The sequence below is a fragment of the Sciurus carolinensis genome, chromosome 16, assembly GCF_902686445.1.
Source record: "Sciurus carolinensis chromosome 16, mSciCar1.2, whole genome shotgun sequence".
In the NCBI taxonomy this organism is placed as follows: domain Eukaryota; kingdom Metazoa; phylum Chordata; class Mammalia; order Rodentia; family Sciuridae; genus Sciurus; species Sciurus carolinensis.
Window position 1 is genome coordinate 3,948,663 of NC_062228.1, and position 19,731 is coordinate 3,968,393.

The 19,731-nt window shown below is 44.2% G+C and overlaps 1 protein-coding gene across 1 annotated transcript in view; it reads left to right on the top strand.

The window, feature by feature from the left end:
- Mbtps1 (membrane bound transcription factor peptidase, site 1) overlaps positions 1 to 19,731 on the top strand; it is a 52,250-nt gene that overhangs the window by 1,002 nt on the left and 31,517 nt on the right. The window contains exons 2-8 of the mRNA XM_047528616.1: positions 9,240 to 9,720; positions 10,616 to 10,873; positions 13,666 to 13,869; positions 15,544 to 15,654; positions 16,094 to 16,203; positions 17,749 to 17,865; positions 18,333 to 18,400. Of these exons, the coding sequence (XP_047384572.1) occupies positions 9,552 to 9,720; positions 10,616 to 10,873; positions 13,666 to 13,869; positions 15,544 to 15,654; positions 16,094 to 16,203; positions 17,749 to 17,865; positions 18,333 to 18,400 (1,037 nt within the window). The 5' untranslated portion in view covers positions 9,240 to 9,551. The remainder of the gene's footprint in view (positions 1 to 9,239; positions 9,721 to 10,615; positions 10,874 to 13,665; positions 13,870 to 15,543; positions 15,655 to 16,093; positions 16,204 to 17,748; positions 17,866 to 18,332; positions 18,401 to 19,731) is intronic.

The following is a 19,731-nucleotide window of genomic DNA, read 5'->3' on the forward strand; positions in this document are numbered from 1 at the left end:
TTTTAATTTGCAGAACTTTTTATCAATATTTATTTTTTAAATGTAAGAGCTTCATTTGGATAGAACTACCGTCCACAAATGCACCTGTTTGAGGTGTACCATTAAGTGGTTTTAGTGAACGTGCAGAGTTGTGCAGTCATCACACCACTCCACTTTTAGAACATTTTTGTCACCCCAGGAAGATACCCCTTTGTAGTCAATACTCATTTCCATCTCCAGTTCCAAGCAATCACTCATCTGCTTCACTTTCCTAGGTTTGCCTTTTCTGAGTCTTTAGGAGTCATGATGTGTGGCCATGTGTATGGCTTCTTAGCTGACGTGTTCACCATTTGTCTTTGTGGTAGCATGAATAGGTGCTTCACTCCTTTTCTTGGCTGAATGGTATTCCATTGTATAGACAGCCCACATTTTGTTTCTTTAATTCCATGTGGAATACTTTTTACAAATAAATTTCATTTTATGCTCCAGTGTGTGATGCACATGACAGCAGACCTGTTTATTGGGGGTAAGAGCTGGTGTTTGAGCCCCACCTTGGCCATTAGTTCTTTCCTGCATCCCAAACACCCTTGGTGGTGAAGAGTTGGTGGCTTCTGTTTAGAAGGCGAGTTCTAGTGCAGTGCTGGCTGGGCCTTCACTGCCCCTGGGGAGTTTGTCATTCCCTTCAAATTCATGTCTTTGATCTTATTTTTCACCTATTGGTGGTGGATAGTTCTTGGATTGCTGTCGTTTTTGGTGGCAGCCACTGTAAATGACACAAATAATTAGAATAAAAAAACTAGAAAGACTGAAGGCAGAGGCAGACTGCAGCTGTCCCGCAGTGTTTGTAGTGGGTTCTCTGGGAGGTAGGCAGTTTGTCTCTGCACCCAGGGAGTTGAGACAGTGGTTTCAGTTTATTAGAAAGTCCTGACCACTCCAGCTGTTGGTGCCCTGGCCTTCCATTGGAGTTTGAGTAGGGGAGGGAGGGTTGAAGACAGTGTGGTCCTTTTCAGTGTCGCCTGAAGCAGATTAAGGAGGTAATAAAGACAAATCAATTTATTTCTTGTGGCCTAATCTGTTTTGACAAGTTGCAGAAATGCATTAACTAGCTTTATTAGTCTTAACCATGTGTATTTTCTCAAGGAAAATAATTTTAAGTAAAGTGAGGAAGGAGGAAGTTTGAGGGTGTCTCTTGTGTGGCTGTCTAATGTTAGATGACCCGAGGATGAGAGAACACTGCAGAGAGCCGAGAGCAAACAGGTGCAGGAGTCGGCTAACCATCCATGGACCACAGCTTCTCTGTTGATACCCTGGACTAGGAAGTTGGGTTTTTTTGTTTTGTTTTGCTGCTAGAATGTGCCTGAAGAAATGGTTCAATAAGACTTAAGAATATACCTTTATTTTAAGATGATGTGTCCTGGCATTGCTTAATTGTTAGCCTGCTAAACAATGGTAATACAACCAAGCATGCAATTAGTTAACGAAAGTGGTAGTTTTTCAGCCAACTTTTAATTAAACTGGATAGTACCCTGTCATGGTCTAAACACAATTCAGTCTTCTGTGGAGTTATTTCAGTAAACTAGTTTGTTAAGAAGGAAGCCTAGCGCATAATTAGATGATTAACATGTGATACAAACTATTTCCTCTCACCTGAATTGTTTTAAAATTATTTACAAAAGAAATAATTTCAGATGTATTCATTACACCCGAAGTATAATCTTTGTGATATTCTTTTATTGTGCAAATCATAAGTAGAAGAATCTCAGAACTTCATGGAATGTTAGCTGTGAGCTGGACCAGTGGCTTTCTGAATAATACAGTTCCTCTGTTTTGTCTCCCTTTACACATGTCTCATTACTTCTTATTCCTGGTACATGAACTGGATCTCGCTCAGTATTTGACATCAGATTCACTTTTCAGGAACACCTGTGTTAGAGTGCAGTCGCATGGAGAATCCATTGGTGGAAATTCTGTCTTACAGGGAATGCCTTCTAGGGAAAGACAAGCAGGTCTTCTACATGAAGAATTCATAGAAATTAAATCTAATTGGCACAGTGAATCCAATGAAGCCTGAATAGGCTTGGAGAGTAAGTGGCAACAAATGATAAACCTTTCTAGAATGAACCAGCTAGACGCTTACTGTTTTCAAAGAGTAACTTTTCTCCATGTTGGAAGATAGCTGTAGATATAGTTTTTCTCAAATCTAGCATCAGATTCGAAATTTTGTGCTGCCATTTCATGCATGTCGGAATGACTTCTGAGGGGAAATTTTATCAGAAAATGTGTGATTTTTTTTCTTTAAAATTTATTTCAAAGGTCTATGAAAGTAATGTTTCATCTAATAAAAGTAACATACTTCTTTGTAAAAATATAAATAAAATAAAACAAATAGCTATGTAATCAACCTATTGGAAAGTTGAACCACTGTTACATTTTGGCATGTATATTTCAGTGTTTTTTCTTTTGTTGCATGTAGACACATTTTTAAAAACCAAAAATTTTGGATCATACTGTACATGAACTGTTTTGTTGAATATTTCATTAGCATTTTCTCATTTTCGCACTCTTGCTATAACACTCTACCACAGACCGTGACTTAAAATGGTGTGATTTCCTGTCTTACAGTTTGGGAGGTCGTAAGTGTCCACTGGGTGAAGTGAAGATATGGGAGGGCAGCCTCCTGGAGGCCCTTCCTTAGTTTCTAGAGGCCACCTGCATCGCTTTTCCTGCCTTCTTCCTCACATTACTTCCAGCATCACATCTTGGAGAGATACTTGTAATTACACCTGACCCACCTGGATAACAGAGTGCTGTCACAGCTCCAGATCCTTAGTGGAGGCATACCGGCAGTTAACATCCACAGGCCTGGGAGTTAGGACTGGACATCTTAGGGGCACCACAATTCAGCCTAGCACAGGGACATAGTGTGAAATTGCTGCATGGCATTCCCTAGTATGAATGAAACATAGTTATTTTCCAGTCCCCTGTTGTTGCACATTTAGATAGTCTCTAATTTCCGCCAGTTATAATCTTGCAGTACCTATCTTGCTTGTAAATCAGTGTGCATTCAGATTCATGCATGTTGGAATGACTTCTGAGGGGAAATTTTAGAAAAGTAGGCTCCCTTTCTGAAGAATATGGCATCTGGAACCAACTTACCACACTCACAGACAGCTCTCTCATGGACAGGCCAGGGCGCCCCAAGCAAGGGTGTAGGTCTGCCGGACCTCAGTTTTCTTACCTGAAAGTGGTGTGGTAACAGGTTGTTGTGAGGATTAAATGAGCATGCACATTAGTTACACAGTACCTGTGACACAGTAAATGCTCTCTTTTTTAAGTGTTGCTCTTTTTTATTTATTAGACCAAAGTTTTTTTTTTTTTTTTAATTTTTAGTTGTAGATGGATACAGTGCCTTTATTTTGTTTATTTTTATGTGGTGCTGAGAATTGAACCCAGTACCTCACACATGCTAGGTAAGTGCTCTACTACTGAGCCACATCCCCAGCCCCTAGACCAAAAGTTTTTTGAGTTATTTTTCCCCCCTGTATTGGGGGTTGAACTCAGTGGTGATCTACTACTGAATTACATCCCAAATCCTTTTTATGTTTATTTTGAGAGAGGGTCTTGCCAAGTTGCTGAGACTTGGTTTAAACTTGCCATCTTTTTGTCTTAGCCCCCCGAATAACTGGGATTACAACTATATGCCATTACACCGGGAGTTTTATGTATATTTGGGAGTTTTAATGTATATTGGCAGATTGCCATTCTAAAAGGTTTTACAATTTTTTTATATTCACCAGCAACATATGAAGTAGTAATTTTGTTGGGTTTATTGAATTCTTAAACATGATTTGTATTATATACTGATTGCTTCAACTTTTTTCTGTCAAAATGTTGACCTTTGTAAATTATACAGACACTGAGGTTAATTTTAACAGAAATTTGTATTACTCTTTTCAGGTTGTCCATCAGTTCCTTAGAATGAGATGTATGGTGGGCCTTCCATATCGCAGGATCACATCCACAGATTGAATAAACCACTGATCGAAAATATTTGAGAAAAAGAAATTGGATTGTCATTGTTTGCTGAGCAGTAGCACATAACCGTTTATTTAACCTTTACATTGTATTAGGTATTTTGAATAACCTAGAGGTGATTTCAAGTATAGGGAAGCTGTGCAGAGGATATATTGAAACCCTGTGCTGTATTACATAAAGGACTTGAGCAGCTGTGGATTTTGGGGGGCCCTGGGACCAATCTTCCATAAATAACGTTTAATTTCATGTTAGCTCTGTCCCATTTACTGGAATGTTTGGGTGTCAGTTGATGATGTGAAGCAACTTTATAGAATGTCTCTCATTTTGGGTTTGTCTGCTATTCCCTCATGATTTGATTTCAGCTCTTCATCTTTGGCAGGAACCTCTCAGAGGTGCTATGGGCTCTTTTCAGTGCATCTGCCTGGGTGGAACCAGGACTGCTGTCCTGTGGCAGGGAGCTTGGACAACTTGATCAGGCTTCGTGAAGTTATACTTTCCCATTTAATACATATTTTGTAAGAGGCATTTTTAAAACTATGTAAATATCTGGTCCTTCAAACTTTACATTTGTTTTATGTATTATGTCATTGCGGGTTAGGATCTGGTACTCCTGTTACTTATTGTGATGCCCAGATTACTCCAGGTCTGGTTGGAGCCCTTCCACTCTGACTTCTGTGTCTCTGCCACACAGCCACATCACTGAGTGCTCTCTCTCTCTCTCATCCTGTCCTCACTCTGCCCTGCGGGAGCTGTCTCTTTCTCTAGGAGCCTGGCTTCTTTTCCTGGAGAGAACTTGGGGTGGCATGTGTCCTTTCAGTAGATGGAGCCAGGACATGTATGTGTGTACGCACATATGCACATGTGTGCACTTACTGCATATTGAAAACCCGGAGTTCACAGTAGCACTTCAATTTCAGACCAATACCGAATGGTTCGTTTGGTTTTTTTCCTTCATATTTTTGACTTTGTGGCAGTAAGAAAATTGCCTTCCGTTATCGGTGAAATGTTTATTTGATTAAGTCAGTCTTGCCTTTGCTGCTGCCGCCTCTCTGCCCGTGCAGTGTCCCCTCCCCACCTGTTCTCCCCTCGCCCTTCATCACCCACATATGCCTGCCTGGTCCCCAGCATGTTTATTCAGGGAGAGAAGGAAGGGAAGTCAGAGTCTTTCTTCCCATGTGTTATATGCCCCTGTCTCTGCGTGCTCCCTCGTCTGCATCACTTGTGCCCACCTGCTGCCACTAGGCAGTGAGCTGTCTTGGGGACGTGCTCCTCAGGCTCGCATTCTGTGGTGGCAGCCAGGGGAGGATCAGCCGTTGTCACAGGAGTAGATGTGTCAGACCTGGAGAGTGTCGTTTGTGCTTATGAAGCTTCACTAAGTGTAGCACCTGGGGGCACTGGGGCTATGCTGGTGGCTGGCCTTGGTGACTCCAGTGCCCCTGCCTCATTCACTGGATTCTAGCTCCCCGTGTTTTCCTCAAAGGAACCTTTTATTTTGAGGTTTTGTTATTCTAGAGTTAGGAAAGTAGAGACCTCAGGGTCCATTATCATACTTTTTGAACCACAGGTCCTGGGTTTCAGTTCACCTTCTGGGAACTTAAGCAGCTCAACTAGATTCAGACAATGCAGTGAGGCACCTGGTCACTTGCTGTCATTTTCAGCCTGCCACCCATGGGTGTTTTGTACTTGAAGGTGTCTCCTCTGCTCTCCATCCTCCTTCCGAACTTCATGGGTGTGCACGGCTGGCAGGCACCTGGAGGGTCTCTGGGTCAGGCCTGTGCTCCTTTTCTGGAAGGGGTCAGTGACCTTTTAATCACTAAACCTGTGGTCTCTTTCACGGCCCTCTTTCCTTATGGAAGAGTCTGATTTGGGTTTCCTTTTGACCTCCCTTGCACTGTCTTGTCACTCCCCAGAGAAAAGGCCCTGAATTGCCAGAATTCTGCCCTCAGCCCTGCGCCCACCCCGTACTGTTCCCAGGTTGAGCCGGTCACCACCGGCGTTTGCCCGCACTCCCAAGCCAGCCCCTGCGCTTTCTCCCTCTCGGGGCATGCTCTGTCGGTGCAGGCCACCTGGGGCCTCAGCTTCTCCCTGCGGCGCCTGTGACTGGTTATGTCAGCAGTCTGTCAGCGTCTCCCCCTGGAGTTCTCCCTGCAGTGCTCTCCAGTGTCCTCCAGCCCCTGCTGCCCTTCACGCCAAAGCCAGGGCTGTGTCTTCTCTGCTCAGGAACACCCTGTGCTTCCCTTCCCCTTCAGAATCAAAACTGACCCCTGTCTAACCCACGAGGCCTCTTGGCCTGTCTCCCCAGTTTCTTCCTTCCTCGCCTACCTCCCCTTTCTAAAAGCCCTCCACTGCAGGGACCTGACTGCTGGCTTCTGGACTGCAGCACACATGCTCCAGGCCCTCCTGGCCCAGGCTTCTACACCTGCTTTTTCCGTTGCCTGGAATATTCTTTTCCCAGTTTTCTGCTTCCTTTGGGTCTCTACTCAAAGGTCCTCTTCTCGGAGGCTGCCGCAGCAGCTGAAAACTCGACCCTCTTGACTCGGCCCATTCCCTTTACTTCTCCTCCTTTCCAAATGCTGTGCTTATCACTAGCTTGATGCTGCCGGTTGCCCTGGTTTCTTGTCTGTCTCCCGCTAAGGGAAGGTTAGTGCCCTGGCTCAGCTCTCTGCCCTGGTTAGTTCATTTCTCTGGCCTGTGTAGAGCAGGTCTGTGTAGCTGCCCAGCAGTCCCCTCCATGGCTGTCGGATCTCTGCGTGCTTCACTCCTGGTGGAGGAGGCAGCTGTGTTCCAGTTGTTGGCTGGCTGTTCTGCTTATGCCAAGTACCTGCCCGAGCTCCTTTTCCTCTCCAGACGTGTCTCCGCCTCCTACTCACACTGGATGTCCTGCTGGTCCTGTGTACCTCCTGTGTTCTCCCACGGCTCTGCTGTGGCTCGACTCCGTGCTCCACTCCTCCTTCGTGGTGCCACGCTCCAGCCCTCCCCAGCTCAGCTTCTGCAGGAGCTGGCAGCAGTGCCCTCACCAGCGGAGGCCTCCTTTCTACCCCAGTAGGAACACTCTGCGCATCCCTGGACTCAGGGATTGCCTCTCCTTTGCCTCTTCTCTCCTGCCTCTGTTTAGTTGTGTGTGTCTTGCTGGCCACCTTTGCTGCCTCTCACCTGGAGGCTGTGTCCCTGACTTGCCCTTGCTCTGCAGCATCTTGGCTTGGTACCACTCAATAAAATTGCATGATTTGATGAGTGACTATGTAGACCGTCTTATTCTATTGCTGCCTTGGTGTCAAAAACCTGAAGTTATTTTAATCTAAGGAAGAACTGATGACCTTATAGACTTTCCAAATTTAAAAACATCCAAACCATCTCTCCCTACTTTTTTTTTTTTTTTAAGTCAGGCTTCTGCCTGAGACGTGAGATTATGGGCCATCTTTCCTGTGTGGACCACTTGGAAGAGGTGCTCACCATTTTTACCTGGGAATGAATTATTTGGAACAGGTTTAATTGAAGTTGATTTGCTCATTTAGGCCTGAGATTCTTACTAGTGTTGCTCAATGATATTTGTGTTCTGTGGAACTCAAATAGGTTGTAGATTCTTTAGCTCGAGGTAGAAGAGATTTAAGAGTTTTTTTTTATTCAGTTTTTAAAAAATTGAGCAAGAGACCTGTTTAAATCTTTTAAATACATATTCATGGACTGCAGCATGAGAATTCTTATCACCAGCTACTAGCTTTATCTTCTTTGACTAGTAACCTTTAATTCCTGTTCATATGCTGCATGACATTGTGTTCTTTGACACCCATTTGGGGAAGCATCAAGCGAGACTGAAGGTCAGGGTGAGCTGCTGTAAGGCATGCTGGGGTGGCTGCAGGTGCCCTCTGCTCCTTCTCTGGTCTTTCTCTGGTCTGTTTTGACCTTGGTATTTCTTGTCTTTGCCCTCGTGGTTGATCTTCTCTCCGTCCCTGCTGAGATGGATGTAATGGTTGTAGATTTCCAGTATCTCCGAGGAGCCTGTCCCATCAGCCTTAGTCTCCAGGGTCAATTCTAGAGATAGGCTTGCTTCTCAGGGTCTTGGGTTATTACAGCATGAAGGTTCTACTTGTAAATTTGAAAATTTCTTTAGCCACTTCACCCCCTCAGTAGTTTTGCAGTGTTTTTCACTGTAGAAGTACACGTGGGCAGCTGCGGAACCCCAGACTCCCTGTTGCTCCAAAGCTCTGAAGAAGCACTTACCACGCAGGAAAGAGTTAACAACTGGCACACTGCCATGGAGGGTACCTCCTTTCCTGGGGTTCCTGCAGCAGTACAAGGTGGTCTTGCTTCTTGGTCTCTCTGCTGCCCCTGGCTGCGTGGCTGGTGTCTTGGTATGGTCTGCAGTGAACTCTTCTGGGGTGCTACAGCGGCTTGTCTCTCCTCTTGCTGCTTGGCATTGTGAAGAAGGAGTATTTGCTACAGTTCAGAAATTTTAGAGTATGTGTCTGCAAATAATTCTCAAATAACAGTTTTCTTCAGCAATAGTTTACCTCACAAACTGTCCTTTTATGTCATTTCCAGTAAAGAGGTAATCTGTTTTTACAACAGATTTACTGGGTTAAATTTCTTTAGATTTGAGACTTCTGGTAAAATAAATGTAATTGAGAATAAAACCCCTTCTCTTCTCTTTTCATAGAATTGATAGGAAGTTTTTTGAAATCTGCATAATTTCAAGTGTTATTTCTTTTAAAAGGTGTTAAAATGACTTGTATAGAAATTAGTTTGCCCTTGGGTATTTGCCTGAAATATTGGTGAGATTTGAGGAATTTAAAGTGCTTGTTGGGGAGGTGCTGTAGAGAGAGAGTTGGGAATGATAGGAGAATGCAGAATCTCAAACTGGAGCAAGGTCAAGGGTCAGAAGCAGAGGATTAGGGTTCTTCTTTCTGGCTGTCAGGATGTTCACAACCCATGTGCTTCATACTCCTGGTATTATTTTGTTATCCTTAATTTCTTCTATTTTTTTATTTATCCATTTTTATTTTTAAAACTGCCTTAGAGCCCCTCCCCACCCCCACAAAACAGTGAGGGCTAAGTAAACAAAAGTGAATTAAGAAGCCGTTACATGGTAACATGGTAGCACAACGCACACATTTACCATGTGGGGTCGCATCTTTTTGACCTTCTATCTGAATTGTTAATGTGACTGAATCGCACCTGACTGTCAGTGCACTACTGACATCTGTGTGTACTGTTTTTTCTCTCAGCTCTGCTTGCTGTGGTCAGTTGGTCAACACTGTTGGACTTGGTTCTATGATGCAAATGGAGAGCAGGACTCTGTAGTCTCGGCCCGAGTGAGAGAAGCCCCACGTCCAAAATGGAGAAGAAGCGGAGAAAGAAATGAAAGCCTCTGCGGCCACCATGGAAGCCACGGGGCTTGACTTCCACACACCTCGGACAAGACTGCACGGTGGCTGATCAGTAATGTTGCAGTTTTTAGCAGAAACAGAATTTCACTTCTAATCAAGGAAGAAAGAAGTGCGACTTGGATTTATGAGATTTCATGACCATATTCACTAATGACCATGAAGCTCGTAAACATCTGGCTACTTCTGCTGGTGATTCTGCTCTGTGGGAAGAGACATCTGGGTGACAGACTGGAAAAGAAGTCTTTGGAAAAGGCCCCCTGCCCTGGCTGTTCCCACCTGACTGTGAAGGTGGAGTTTTCCTCAACAGTTGTGGAATATGGTAATGACCTAGTCTTAGTGTTGGACCTCCCCGCGTCTTGTTTTCAGACTTTAGTATTAGCTTTTGCCCAGGTGGAGTGTGTCCGCTTTTCTGCAGTAAATTTCAAGCGGGATGAGTGTACAGCACGTGGGCAGTGCATTTCTTTTTGTTGCCCAGAACAGCTAGCTTTGTGAGTCAAGGAAATGGGCATTCTGAATGGCTTACCCACAGCTCAGTTCTTGGTGGTGTGGGGGGGGGGGTAGGTGCTGAACGTTTGTTCTAAAGTTCAGGTGACCAGATATGAATAGCTGAGCAAATAGTCTTATATAGTCCACTCTGGAATTTTGTTTTGTTTCAGTAAATCTCTGGATTTCCTGTTTGAAAAACTTCATTTCTTTACCATAGTTTCTTTTTTTGTTTGTTTGTTTGTTTGTTATTGCAGTCCTAGAGATTGAACCCATGGGTGCTCCACCACTGAGCTACATCCCCAGACCTTTTTATTTTTTTGTTTTGAGACAGGGTCTCACTAAGTTGCTGAGATTGACCTCAAACTTGCCGTCCTCCTGCTTCAGCCTCCTGGTAGCTGAGATTATAGGCCTGGTCACCCTGTCCTGCTGTTTACTGTATTTTCAAACTTCTGTTGATGTTTGTTTTTAAAAAAAGAATCCCACAGGCATGTGGTTTTGAATGGTGTATTGTTGTGATCAGGGGATTCATATATATTCTTTTAACTCCAAACTCTATCCAGGACATTTAAACCAGTCTTTTTTTTTTTTTTTTTTTTTTTTTTGAAATTCTTCTTTACTGTGGACTTTAAGATACATAATTTTTCTTTTACTAGTTAAATTTCAGATTAAATGTGGTCTGTGTTTTATATACATAAATTCTTATTCGTATTTGTGGTCTTCGATTTCAGAATACATTGTGGCTTTCAATGGATACTTTACAGCCAAAGCTAGAAATTCATTTATTTCAAGTGCTCTCAGGAGCAGTGAAATAGACAATTGGAGAATTATACCTCGAAACAATCCATCCAGTGACTACCCTAGTGACTTTGAGGTGATTCAGATAAAAGAAAAGCAGAAAGCGGGGCTGCTGACGCTCGAAGATCATCCACACATCAAACGGGTCACACCGCAGCGCAAAGTCTTTCGTTCCCTGAAATACACTGAATGTGAGTATCGCAGCCTCAGTTTGAATTTGAAGCTGAGAGTTCAAAGACTGCAGGTCTCTGCATCCTGTTTGTGGTTGTGAACATGTTTGGGACGGGCATTGTTTTAAGTAGAGGTGCCTGCTGATGTGGAGGAGCGGGGGTTGGCCCGCCTGGGAGCTGTGCTTGCTGAAGGGAAAGACTTGTCTTGGCCTCTTCTCCTCACCTGCAGTCTGGGTTTTATCTTTTTTAGGCACTCTTGCAAAGCTTCTTTTTCTTGGGCTGTTTGTTTTCCAGCCTCTCCTGTACCCATGTAGTCTGGGTGGCAGCTGCAGGCCTGAGGGTGGAAGGGGTCTGTCCTCCCTTTTGGCTGTAGGCTCAGGCTTTCCTGCTTCCTCGAGTTGGGCTGGTCAAGACAGTTCATCCGCAGGTTATAGATTGCATATGTGCTGTGTCATATTCTCCAAAGCATATACATTGCCAAAGGAAGATCTTTTTCCTGTTATCAAAAACCAGGTGAATGAGTACATTGCTAGTACTGTTGTTTACTGTCATTTCTTTCATTGGAAGGAAAAAGGAAAAACATTCTCTTTCTCCTTCATCTGTCATGTGCTAGGCCTGAGGGCCTCCAAGCCTCCTTGGAAAAGTCAACTAATTTGCATGACCTGAGGAGCCAGTTCTGGAGTCAGCTGTGGACTTCTGGGATTTGGCTCCTTTAGATCCTTTTCTGCTAGTCCAGATGTTTTTTATCATTTTTCTCCTTAAAAAGCACTAGCACCCTGAAGTGATCCAGGAAGAGAAGAGCAAGTCAACCCTGGTGTACTTGGCCAGATATATACATGGTCAAGCCATTTTGCTTAACTTGGTTTTCATTTTATTTCATTCATCTTAGCTCTAGAATGTTTTAGGAGACACAAACAGCCAAATTTTAGCATAAGAACCCTAGACCATCCTGCTGCACCGTCTCTACAGCATTTGCTACCTGTTGTCTTCTGACATGCTGGTTCTTGTGGTTGGCTGAAACCTTGAGCATTGAGCTTCCTTTTAAGTTCACTTTAAGCCTGACCTTTGCTTATCCCTAAAATGGAGGAATTGTCTACCTCTCCAGATGCTCACGAAGGCAGAACGAGGCAATGCTTGTGAAGAGAGCTTAGCAGGGTTGCTGTAAGGGCATTCATTGGTGATTATTTCTTGGCCCTTATCGGAAGGAGGTTTTGCTTTTTTGGATTGAAATCTGTCTCACTCTGGATCCCATTATCCCACAGGCCTTACAGCAAAGCCCACCTGTTTTTCACAAAGCAATATTTAAAGATACTCTGAAGGTATTTGTCTTTCTGCTATTCGAAGATATCCCTGGTGTCCTCTTTGGCACTTTCCTCTCTTTAAGTTAATAATCCCTAGTTCCTTCAACGGTTCCACGTGTTACATGGTTCACCTCTCTTGCCACATTTTGTTTTTCTTTGAATAAAGTTTTTCTAAATTGTTCTTAAAGGCCAGAACCAAGAATAATACTTCAAGTGTAGTCAGTGTGTTCAAGGTGAGGCAGAACCACCCACTCCCTTGTTCTAAGCATTGTTCTTAACGGTCACTCCAGAATTGTCCTTGATGTTGACTTAAGACCAGAACCAACACATGAAGGGCAGTTCAGCCAGTTTCAGTTAGACTGTGCAAACAGTTTCTTCATGGATTGACATGAGTATATATTTTCCAGGTCCTTGTACCTTCATGGGTGTGGCTTGGTAAGACTGGAAGAAAAGTGAGAATGATTTGCTTTAAAGCAGAGCTGCTGTGGTAGTATCCTATGCTTTTTAAAACTGATTTGAAATGATTCATTCTTCATTATAACAAAGACTTCGAAAAGTAAAAGAAAACCTTGCAGTTTTCATCCTTTTTTTTTTTTTTAATAAAGGGATTTACAAATAGTAAAATTTATTCTTTTTAGAGTACAGTTTGGGTAAAAGTATATGGTCAAGTAGGTATCCGCCAACAAAATTGAGTTACAGAATTGTTCCCTCACCCTCAGAAATTCTTGTCTCCTCTCTCTTGGTAGTTCTGTTTTTTGAAAGGTAAGAATATTAAGAATATGGAGCCATGAGGTGGCCACACCTGTGATTCCTGCAGCTCAGGAAGCTGAGGCAGGAGGCTTGTGAGTTCAAGGCCAACCACAATAGCTTAGTAAGGCCCTGTCTCAAAAAATAAGAAAGGGCTGAGGATGTAGCTCAGTGGTTAAGCAGTCCTGGGTTTCAATCCTTAGTACTCCCCCCAAAAAATATACGTATAAATGTGTAGATATACATATACCAAAATATATAGAAATGTGTGCGTGCGCATGTGTGTATCTGTATATGTGGAGCACTATATAGTTTTAAAGGTCCTATTGATGTTTGGCCACAGGTATGTTCAGTGGGATAACATGCCTATTTCCTGTCCCAGGGGTGCAGTGCTGTAAACTTCATTATTAGTAACCAGTTTCTTTAACACCCTCCCCCTGGGCTTTCTGGTTCATTGAGAACAAGCTACTGATGAAAAATTGGGTTTCTCTTTAGCTTTATTCCTTAAGAAGTTATTTTATCAGTTCTTCTTTGCCTTACCTTGGTTAGAAAATTCTGAATAAAGAGCCATTTGCAAAAAATATGAATAATATGGCAACTAAATAATGTTGTATTATTATAATTCCTCTAAGGAAATCCTAAAAGGGGAAGAGAATTCCACTTCAAACAGGATTTCAAAGTCCTTGCTGCTTGCAGAATGGCAGCTTTGCCTGACGGGGTCTTTTTAGTATTCTGGGTTCTAATCATTCTCTTCCTTGACTCCAGCTGACCCGGTCTTGCCCTGCAATGAAACCCGATGGAGCCAGAAGTGGCAGTCATCACGCCCCCTCGGAAGAGCCAGCCTCTCCCTGGGCTCTGGCTTCTGGCATGCCACAGGAAGGCATTCGAGTAGACGGCTGCTGAGAGCCATTCCACGCCAGGTTGCCCAGACGCTGCAGGCAGACGTGCTGTGGCAGATGGGATACACAGGTGCGTGTAAAGGTGGCCTGGAGGGGCATCTTGGGAGTACCTGGTGCACAGCCCTGCTTCTTCATGCTTGTCCTTGCTGTTCATGGAGCTGGGTGTGGTTGACTACCCCTGTCTTTAACTCCTGTGACACTGGGCATCTGTTTCTGTGACTTCTAATTGTCTCTAAATTAGAAGTCATAGGACTTCACCATGATTTCTGAGGTTAGAAGGGGCAGATTACAGAGTGTTTCTTTCTTGTCAACATGTACTTGAACACGCACAGCACTGCTCACAGCCAAGCTGGCTGGCAGTCCAGGAAAGGGATGTGACTTGGCAGGGAAAGAGATCTCATTCAGAGGTCGCCCCCTGGGTTTGAGTAAGTTCTTGAAAATTGGTTTCTTGCTTGAGTTGGGTGCCCTGTGTGGAGGATGACTAACTGGTTGACTGTCCTCCTGGCTTATCATTTGTTTCAGAACAGGAGATGTTAAGGATCACATTTTATGGGGGGAAAAAAACCTTAAAAAACTCAACCAGTAAGGTTTCTCTTTTCCTTACTGATGGATCACAGCAGAACCTTACTGTTTTAACTAATGTGGAATTTTTGCCCTGACTTAGATGTGAGCCGTGTCTTGCCCTGGGACACTGCAGTGTGTTTGGGTGTCCCCCCACTTGTCTCCCAGACTTGGGGGGCTGCCTGTCCTATGACTTTTGCAGCCCCCACCTCTCCGATGTGCAGGGTCTGTAGGCTAATCACCTGGGAGACTAAGCATTTCTTAAAATGATCGTCTCCTCCTCCCCCACCAGTTTTATCTTTTTAGAATAAGAACTCCCTCACAAAACATATTCTCTAATCATCAGAAACCTTTTTTTCCTCCAAAACCAGGTGGTGTCCAGTTTTATGTGTGCATTTTTAAAGTGGCAATGATTTTAAGGGTTGTCTCAGTGTATTGGTTATGTAACATAGTATTGATATGTAAATAGCTCAGCACGTGGACATTACCTTTGTTACATTGTAAACTGTTGAATATGTAGGTGCTGTATTTTTTTAATATATTTCCTAAGATTTTTGATACAACAAGCCAGTGGTGTGTTACATGAATGCAGCTAGCTTTTGGTCAATCTCTGAAATAGATTCACTTTAGAAAAGTACCAACAGGAGCTATCCCCCCTCAACTGCAATTAACCCTTTGTGTTGTTCAGCAGTTCGTTATTAGTGAGCAGAGTTGGGTAATTGCTGCCCTCTGAGGCATGGAGTAGTTTCTCCTGCCTGATTGCCATGCCCAGCTCCTCAGGTGGGAGGATACTGCTGGCTTGGAGAGGTGTGGGGATGGTACCTGGAGTAAATTTCAGGAGAAAAATCAGTCGGCGTTCACTTCCTGCAGCCTGAGGCACTTCTTAAACTAGGGATCAGTGGTTCCATTCCAGAGCACTGATGACAGTTGAGGCGTCCAGAGAGATTTTACACCCAAATCTTGTTTTTTAGCAAATGATGGCAGTTCCCCCACCCTCCTCTTTTCTTAGTCTTGGCTTAGCCAGTAACTCTGGAACATCTGACCTAACCTATGGCACTCAGGCTCTGACATCCTGTGACATCCCCTTTCCTGTGGATCCCAGGGAGGAATGTGTTTTATAGACAAAAATCCAAAAAGATGACTTCTCCAAACATGGTTGTTTATTTTTCTTTGGGGGGACAAGGTGCTAATGTCAGAGTTGCTGTTTTTGACACTGGGCTGAGTGAGAAGCATCCCCACTTCAAGAATGTGAGGGAGAGAACCAACTGGACCAATGAGCGCACCCTGGATGACGGTAGGGCTCGGTGTGGGGCATGGCCACCTGAGGGCGTGGGGCCTTGCCCTGGCCCTCTGTTTGACCAGGGGTGTTTTTCTATGTTCTAACAACTCCACAGTCCGTGGATGACAGTTAATCACACACACCCAAGTTGTGATTGTACCTTTTGTCATGGCAGGAGCTGCTCTGAAGTCTCAGAGGGTGTGGGACAACAGAAGCTGGGGAGAGAAGGGAGTAGTGCCTGGGAGGAGCAACTCACTGACCAGGGAGATGGGGTGGCCAACCCAGTGGCATTGGTGTGGTGGGTGGGCTTGTTCTAGCGGAGGGCAGTGGAACATAGAGAGCTCTCCCTTAGGCCTCTCAGAAGGCTTGTGTGGAGTGGGCGGTTTAGAGCGCTGTGCTGTGGCGTGTGGTACCAGCTGGGTCTCACAGGACTTCCTTTTCCTCGCATTCACAGGGTTGGGCCACGGCACGTTTGTGGCAGGTGTGATCGCCAGTATGAGGGAATGCCAAGGCTTTGCTCCAGACGCAGAGCTTCATATTTTCAGGGTCTTTACCAACAATCAGGTGAGTGTTTGAGGACTCTTGAAACGTCTAAGGAATCAGTGTTGAACTGTAAAAAGCAATAGGGCTGGGGTGCGGCTCAGTGATAGGGTGCTGGCCTCGCACGTCGAGGCCCTGGGGCCCACCCTGGCCCCACAGAGAGACAAGCAGACAGAACACTGGGACACACACCTGCTTTACAGCAGTGCATGCCAGCGATGCCCAGGCACCTCTGGAGCCACATGTGACAGTCTCTCTTTGATCCTTCCACCTTCCTGGGGCAATGCCCTTCTCCCATCGCCCCCTTCACCTCCTCCGTGAAATGCTGAAGACCTGGTCCCTGAGGCCACGTGTTCAGTAGTTCTTTGGTTTCCCATTTCCTTTTCACCCTCAGGTTTGTATGAGGCCTCTGTGCCACCTGATTGGGTTCCTGCCTCTGGAGGGTGGGGGCAGTATTTCTGATCCCTGTATCTCAACACCTCCCATTTTGTCTGGGAATGTGAATGTATAAGCTTTGTTCCCTGACATCATTTAGAAACCATTTTTAGAAAAGAGGGAGGCTGCTGCTATTTACCTTAAAATTTTAATTCTTATGTAGTTAATACATCCCTCAAAAATACTAAAAGGCAACATAGTGCTGACCCCTGGCCCCCATCCAGGGGTTCTTAGCTCACTTCCCACGTCTCCCATGTGATGGTGTTCTTCATTTCTTATACTTCCTCTTAGGGTTTCTTTTATATATATAAAGAATATAAATATGTATTCTTACTTTTAAAAGTCCATTAAAGTAATTTCTAATCATTTAATATTTCTCTTCTCACTGTAAACTAAATTTTGGGGTGGGGGGAGCAGGGACTAAACCCGGGGCACTTGACCACTGAGCCCCATCCCCAGCCCTATTTAGAGACAGGGTCTCACTGAGTTGCTTAGAGCCTTGCTGTTGCTGAGGCTGACTTTGAACTCACCATCCTCCGGTCTCAACCTCCCGAGCAACTGGGATTACAGGTGTGTGCCATCACGCCTGGCTAAATTTTGTATTTTCAAACAATACTAAATGGTGATCTACCAAGTCCTTTATTTTATGTGAGGAAAGTAGGAGGAAGTGAACATCAGAAACAGACTACTGTGAAATACTTGTTAGTGCTGCTGTCTGTCCTTTTGTCTACTGAGGACAGTAGGTCAGTGTGCTCAGCTTTTCTGAAACTGTTGACCTCGTGGGAGTGCTGTAGAGTACATCCTTTGTAAGCGGGCAGTGATAAGTTGGGTGCATTCTCTTGCGAGGCATGCCATAGGTAAGGAGCTATCTATTACACCTGCAGAGAGGCCACCTGCCCAATGCACCCCTCTTCCTTGGGTCCAGCCCTAAGGACTTAAAATGTCTAGATATAATATTTTACATTCCAGAGCATTATTTGTACTTGGTATAGTTCTGATTTTAAGCTACTTAAAAAGATATTAAGAAAAATACTTCATACTTTAAAGTGTCTGTATTTTACCCTTAGGAAAAAAACTGTCCTATAACTTTGAGACTTAACTGACACACTAAGGGAACTGTTTAAATATAACTAGGTATCTTACACATCTTGGTTTCTGGATGCCTTCAACTATGCCATCTTAAAGAAGATTGATGTGCTGAACCTCAGCATTGGTGGTCCTGACTTCATGGATCATCCCTTTGTTGACAAGGTTGGTTGAGTCAGTGCACAAGGACATTGTGTTTGGATGACAGCTTCCACTCTTACGCCTCCAGATACATCATTTCTAGTGTGTGGTGACTTTTTACCCAGGTGTGACAGCTTTGTGAGAACAGATGTCTAGTGACATGTAGAGTGGGGTAGAGGCCCCAGAAGCAGGGATTTGTAAGGAGAACTTGTTGGTTCCTTCTGACCTAAACCTATACTCTTGAGTTTTCCTGAAGATGGCCAGCAAGCCAGTGTCTGTTCTGGGCAACGCGTAGCCCTACATTCTGGGCACTATCCTCCTTTAGACCCACTGGTTCCAGTCATACTGGCTTCTGGAATGGCAAGTGCTGCATTGGAGGGGGCTTCTTTCTTTTAGGACTATTTATAGGGCTTAGGGGACATTTGCATGCTGGCTGTTTAAAGTGCTGTGTTTCATATGTGTCATTAAGTAAATGCTTGCTTACCTCTTAGGTGTGGGAGTTAACAGCTAACAATGTGATCATGGTTTCTGCCATTGGCAATGATGGGCCCCTTTACGGGTAAGTAGCTTCAACAAGGGTAATGTTAGGGCTGGTTTTTTCCCTGAAATAACTGAAAAATTTTTGTCAGTAGGTTTGTTAATTTTTCTCTCTCTCAAACTTTGTATTGTGAATGTTTTACTAAAAAAAAAAAAAAAAAAAAAAAAAAAAAATAGCCAGAATCTGTGATGTACCCACACATTCTTACCACTCACCACAGCTGTCAGTCTTCTTGTTTAATTTTTTTAAACTTTGCCATAGAGTTCTAAAGTTTTTAATTTGTTCTTTTTTTTTTTTTTTCTTTTCTTCTAACTATCAAGCAAGAAAGTGAATCCGTAGTTGCTGAGCATTTTTTGACACCCACTGTATACAAAACCCAGGGACCAAGAAGGAATTAGACAGGTGCCTTCCTTTGCAGGAAAGCTCAGGTGTGAACATGGTAAACCCAACTTGAGGGAGAAGTCCAGGGCCAGGTGGGGACAGAGAGCTTGGGAGCTGAGGAAGGGATCCTTTGGTTGGGAGAAGAGCAAAGGACAGTCAGTGTGCCTTGGTGCTGTGGGGCATTCAAGCAGCATGTGACGCTGAATCCTCCACTAAAACACCACCAGCAGGCTCTTGTCTGGTTCAGGTTCTCAGTTTTCTTTCTACCTCTGGCTCTGATTTTTATTCTGCAGATAAAAGTACATAAATTATTTCTTATACTGTAAAACTTCTGGAAAAGAACATTTGTCCCTGTCCTCTACGGAGGACCCAGGATGGTTGCAGTTTGGTATTGTGGCAAAGGATTTGAGGTAGCCACAGAGAAAAGAAAAATCAGAGAGAGGAACAGAACCATGGCTATTCCACATGCCGTGGCACAGCAGAGGGGAGACTGAACATCTGCACCCTCGTGCACGTGCTTCTGCGGTGACGCTGCACCTGGCTGGGATGTCCTAGGAGTTCCTGCTGAAGGAAAGCAAGTGACCTGGAGATTCAGTGTCCAGGGATAGTATGAGGCTAACCTGGGTAAAGTTAAAGTTTGTGTGCATCAGAAAACATGCATGTTGGCCGTCACGGTTTCAGCTTAGTGCAGCAAGTGAACCTGTCCCCTCATAAGAAGTCCCAGGTCTGACTTTGCTGTGGCCTCACTAATGTATATTGTGATTAACAAATATAAGTGACACAAACATACCCTTGCTGTACCTCTAACTGTTGAGGCATCTCAGATGTCAGGTTTTATTGCTTCCCCTTGATATGGTTCTCTGGTTGCCACTTCTGTTCCTGATGTCCCTACTCAGCAGTTCAGAGATACCCAGTTGTCTGTTTCCTATCCCCTCTTCTTGCCTCTCTCTCTTCACCCTGCTCTTTGAGCA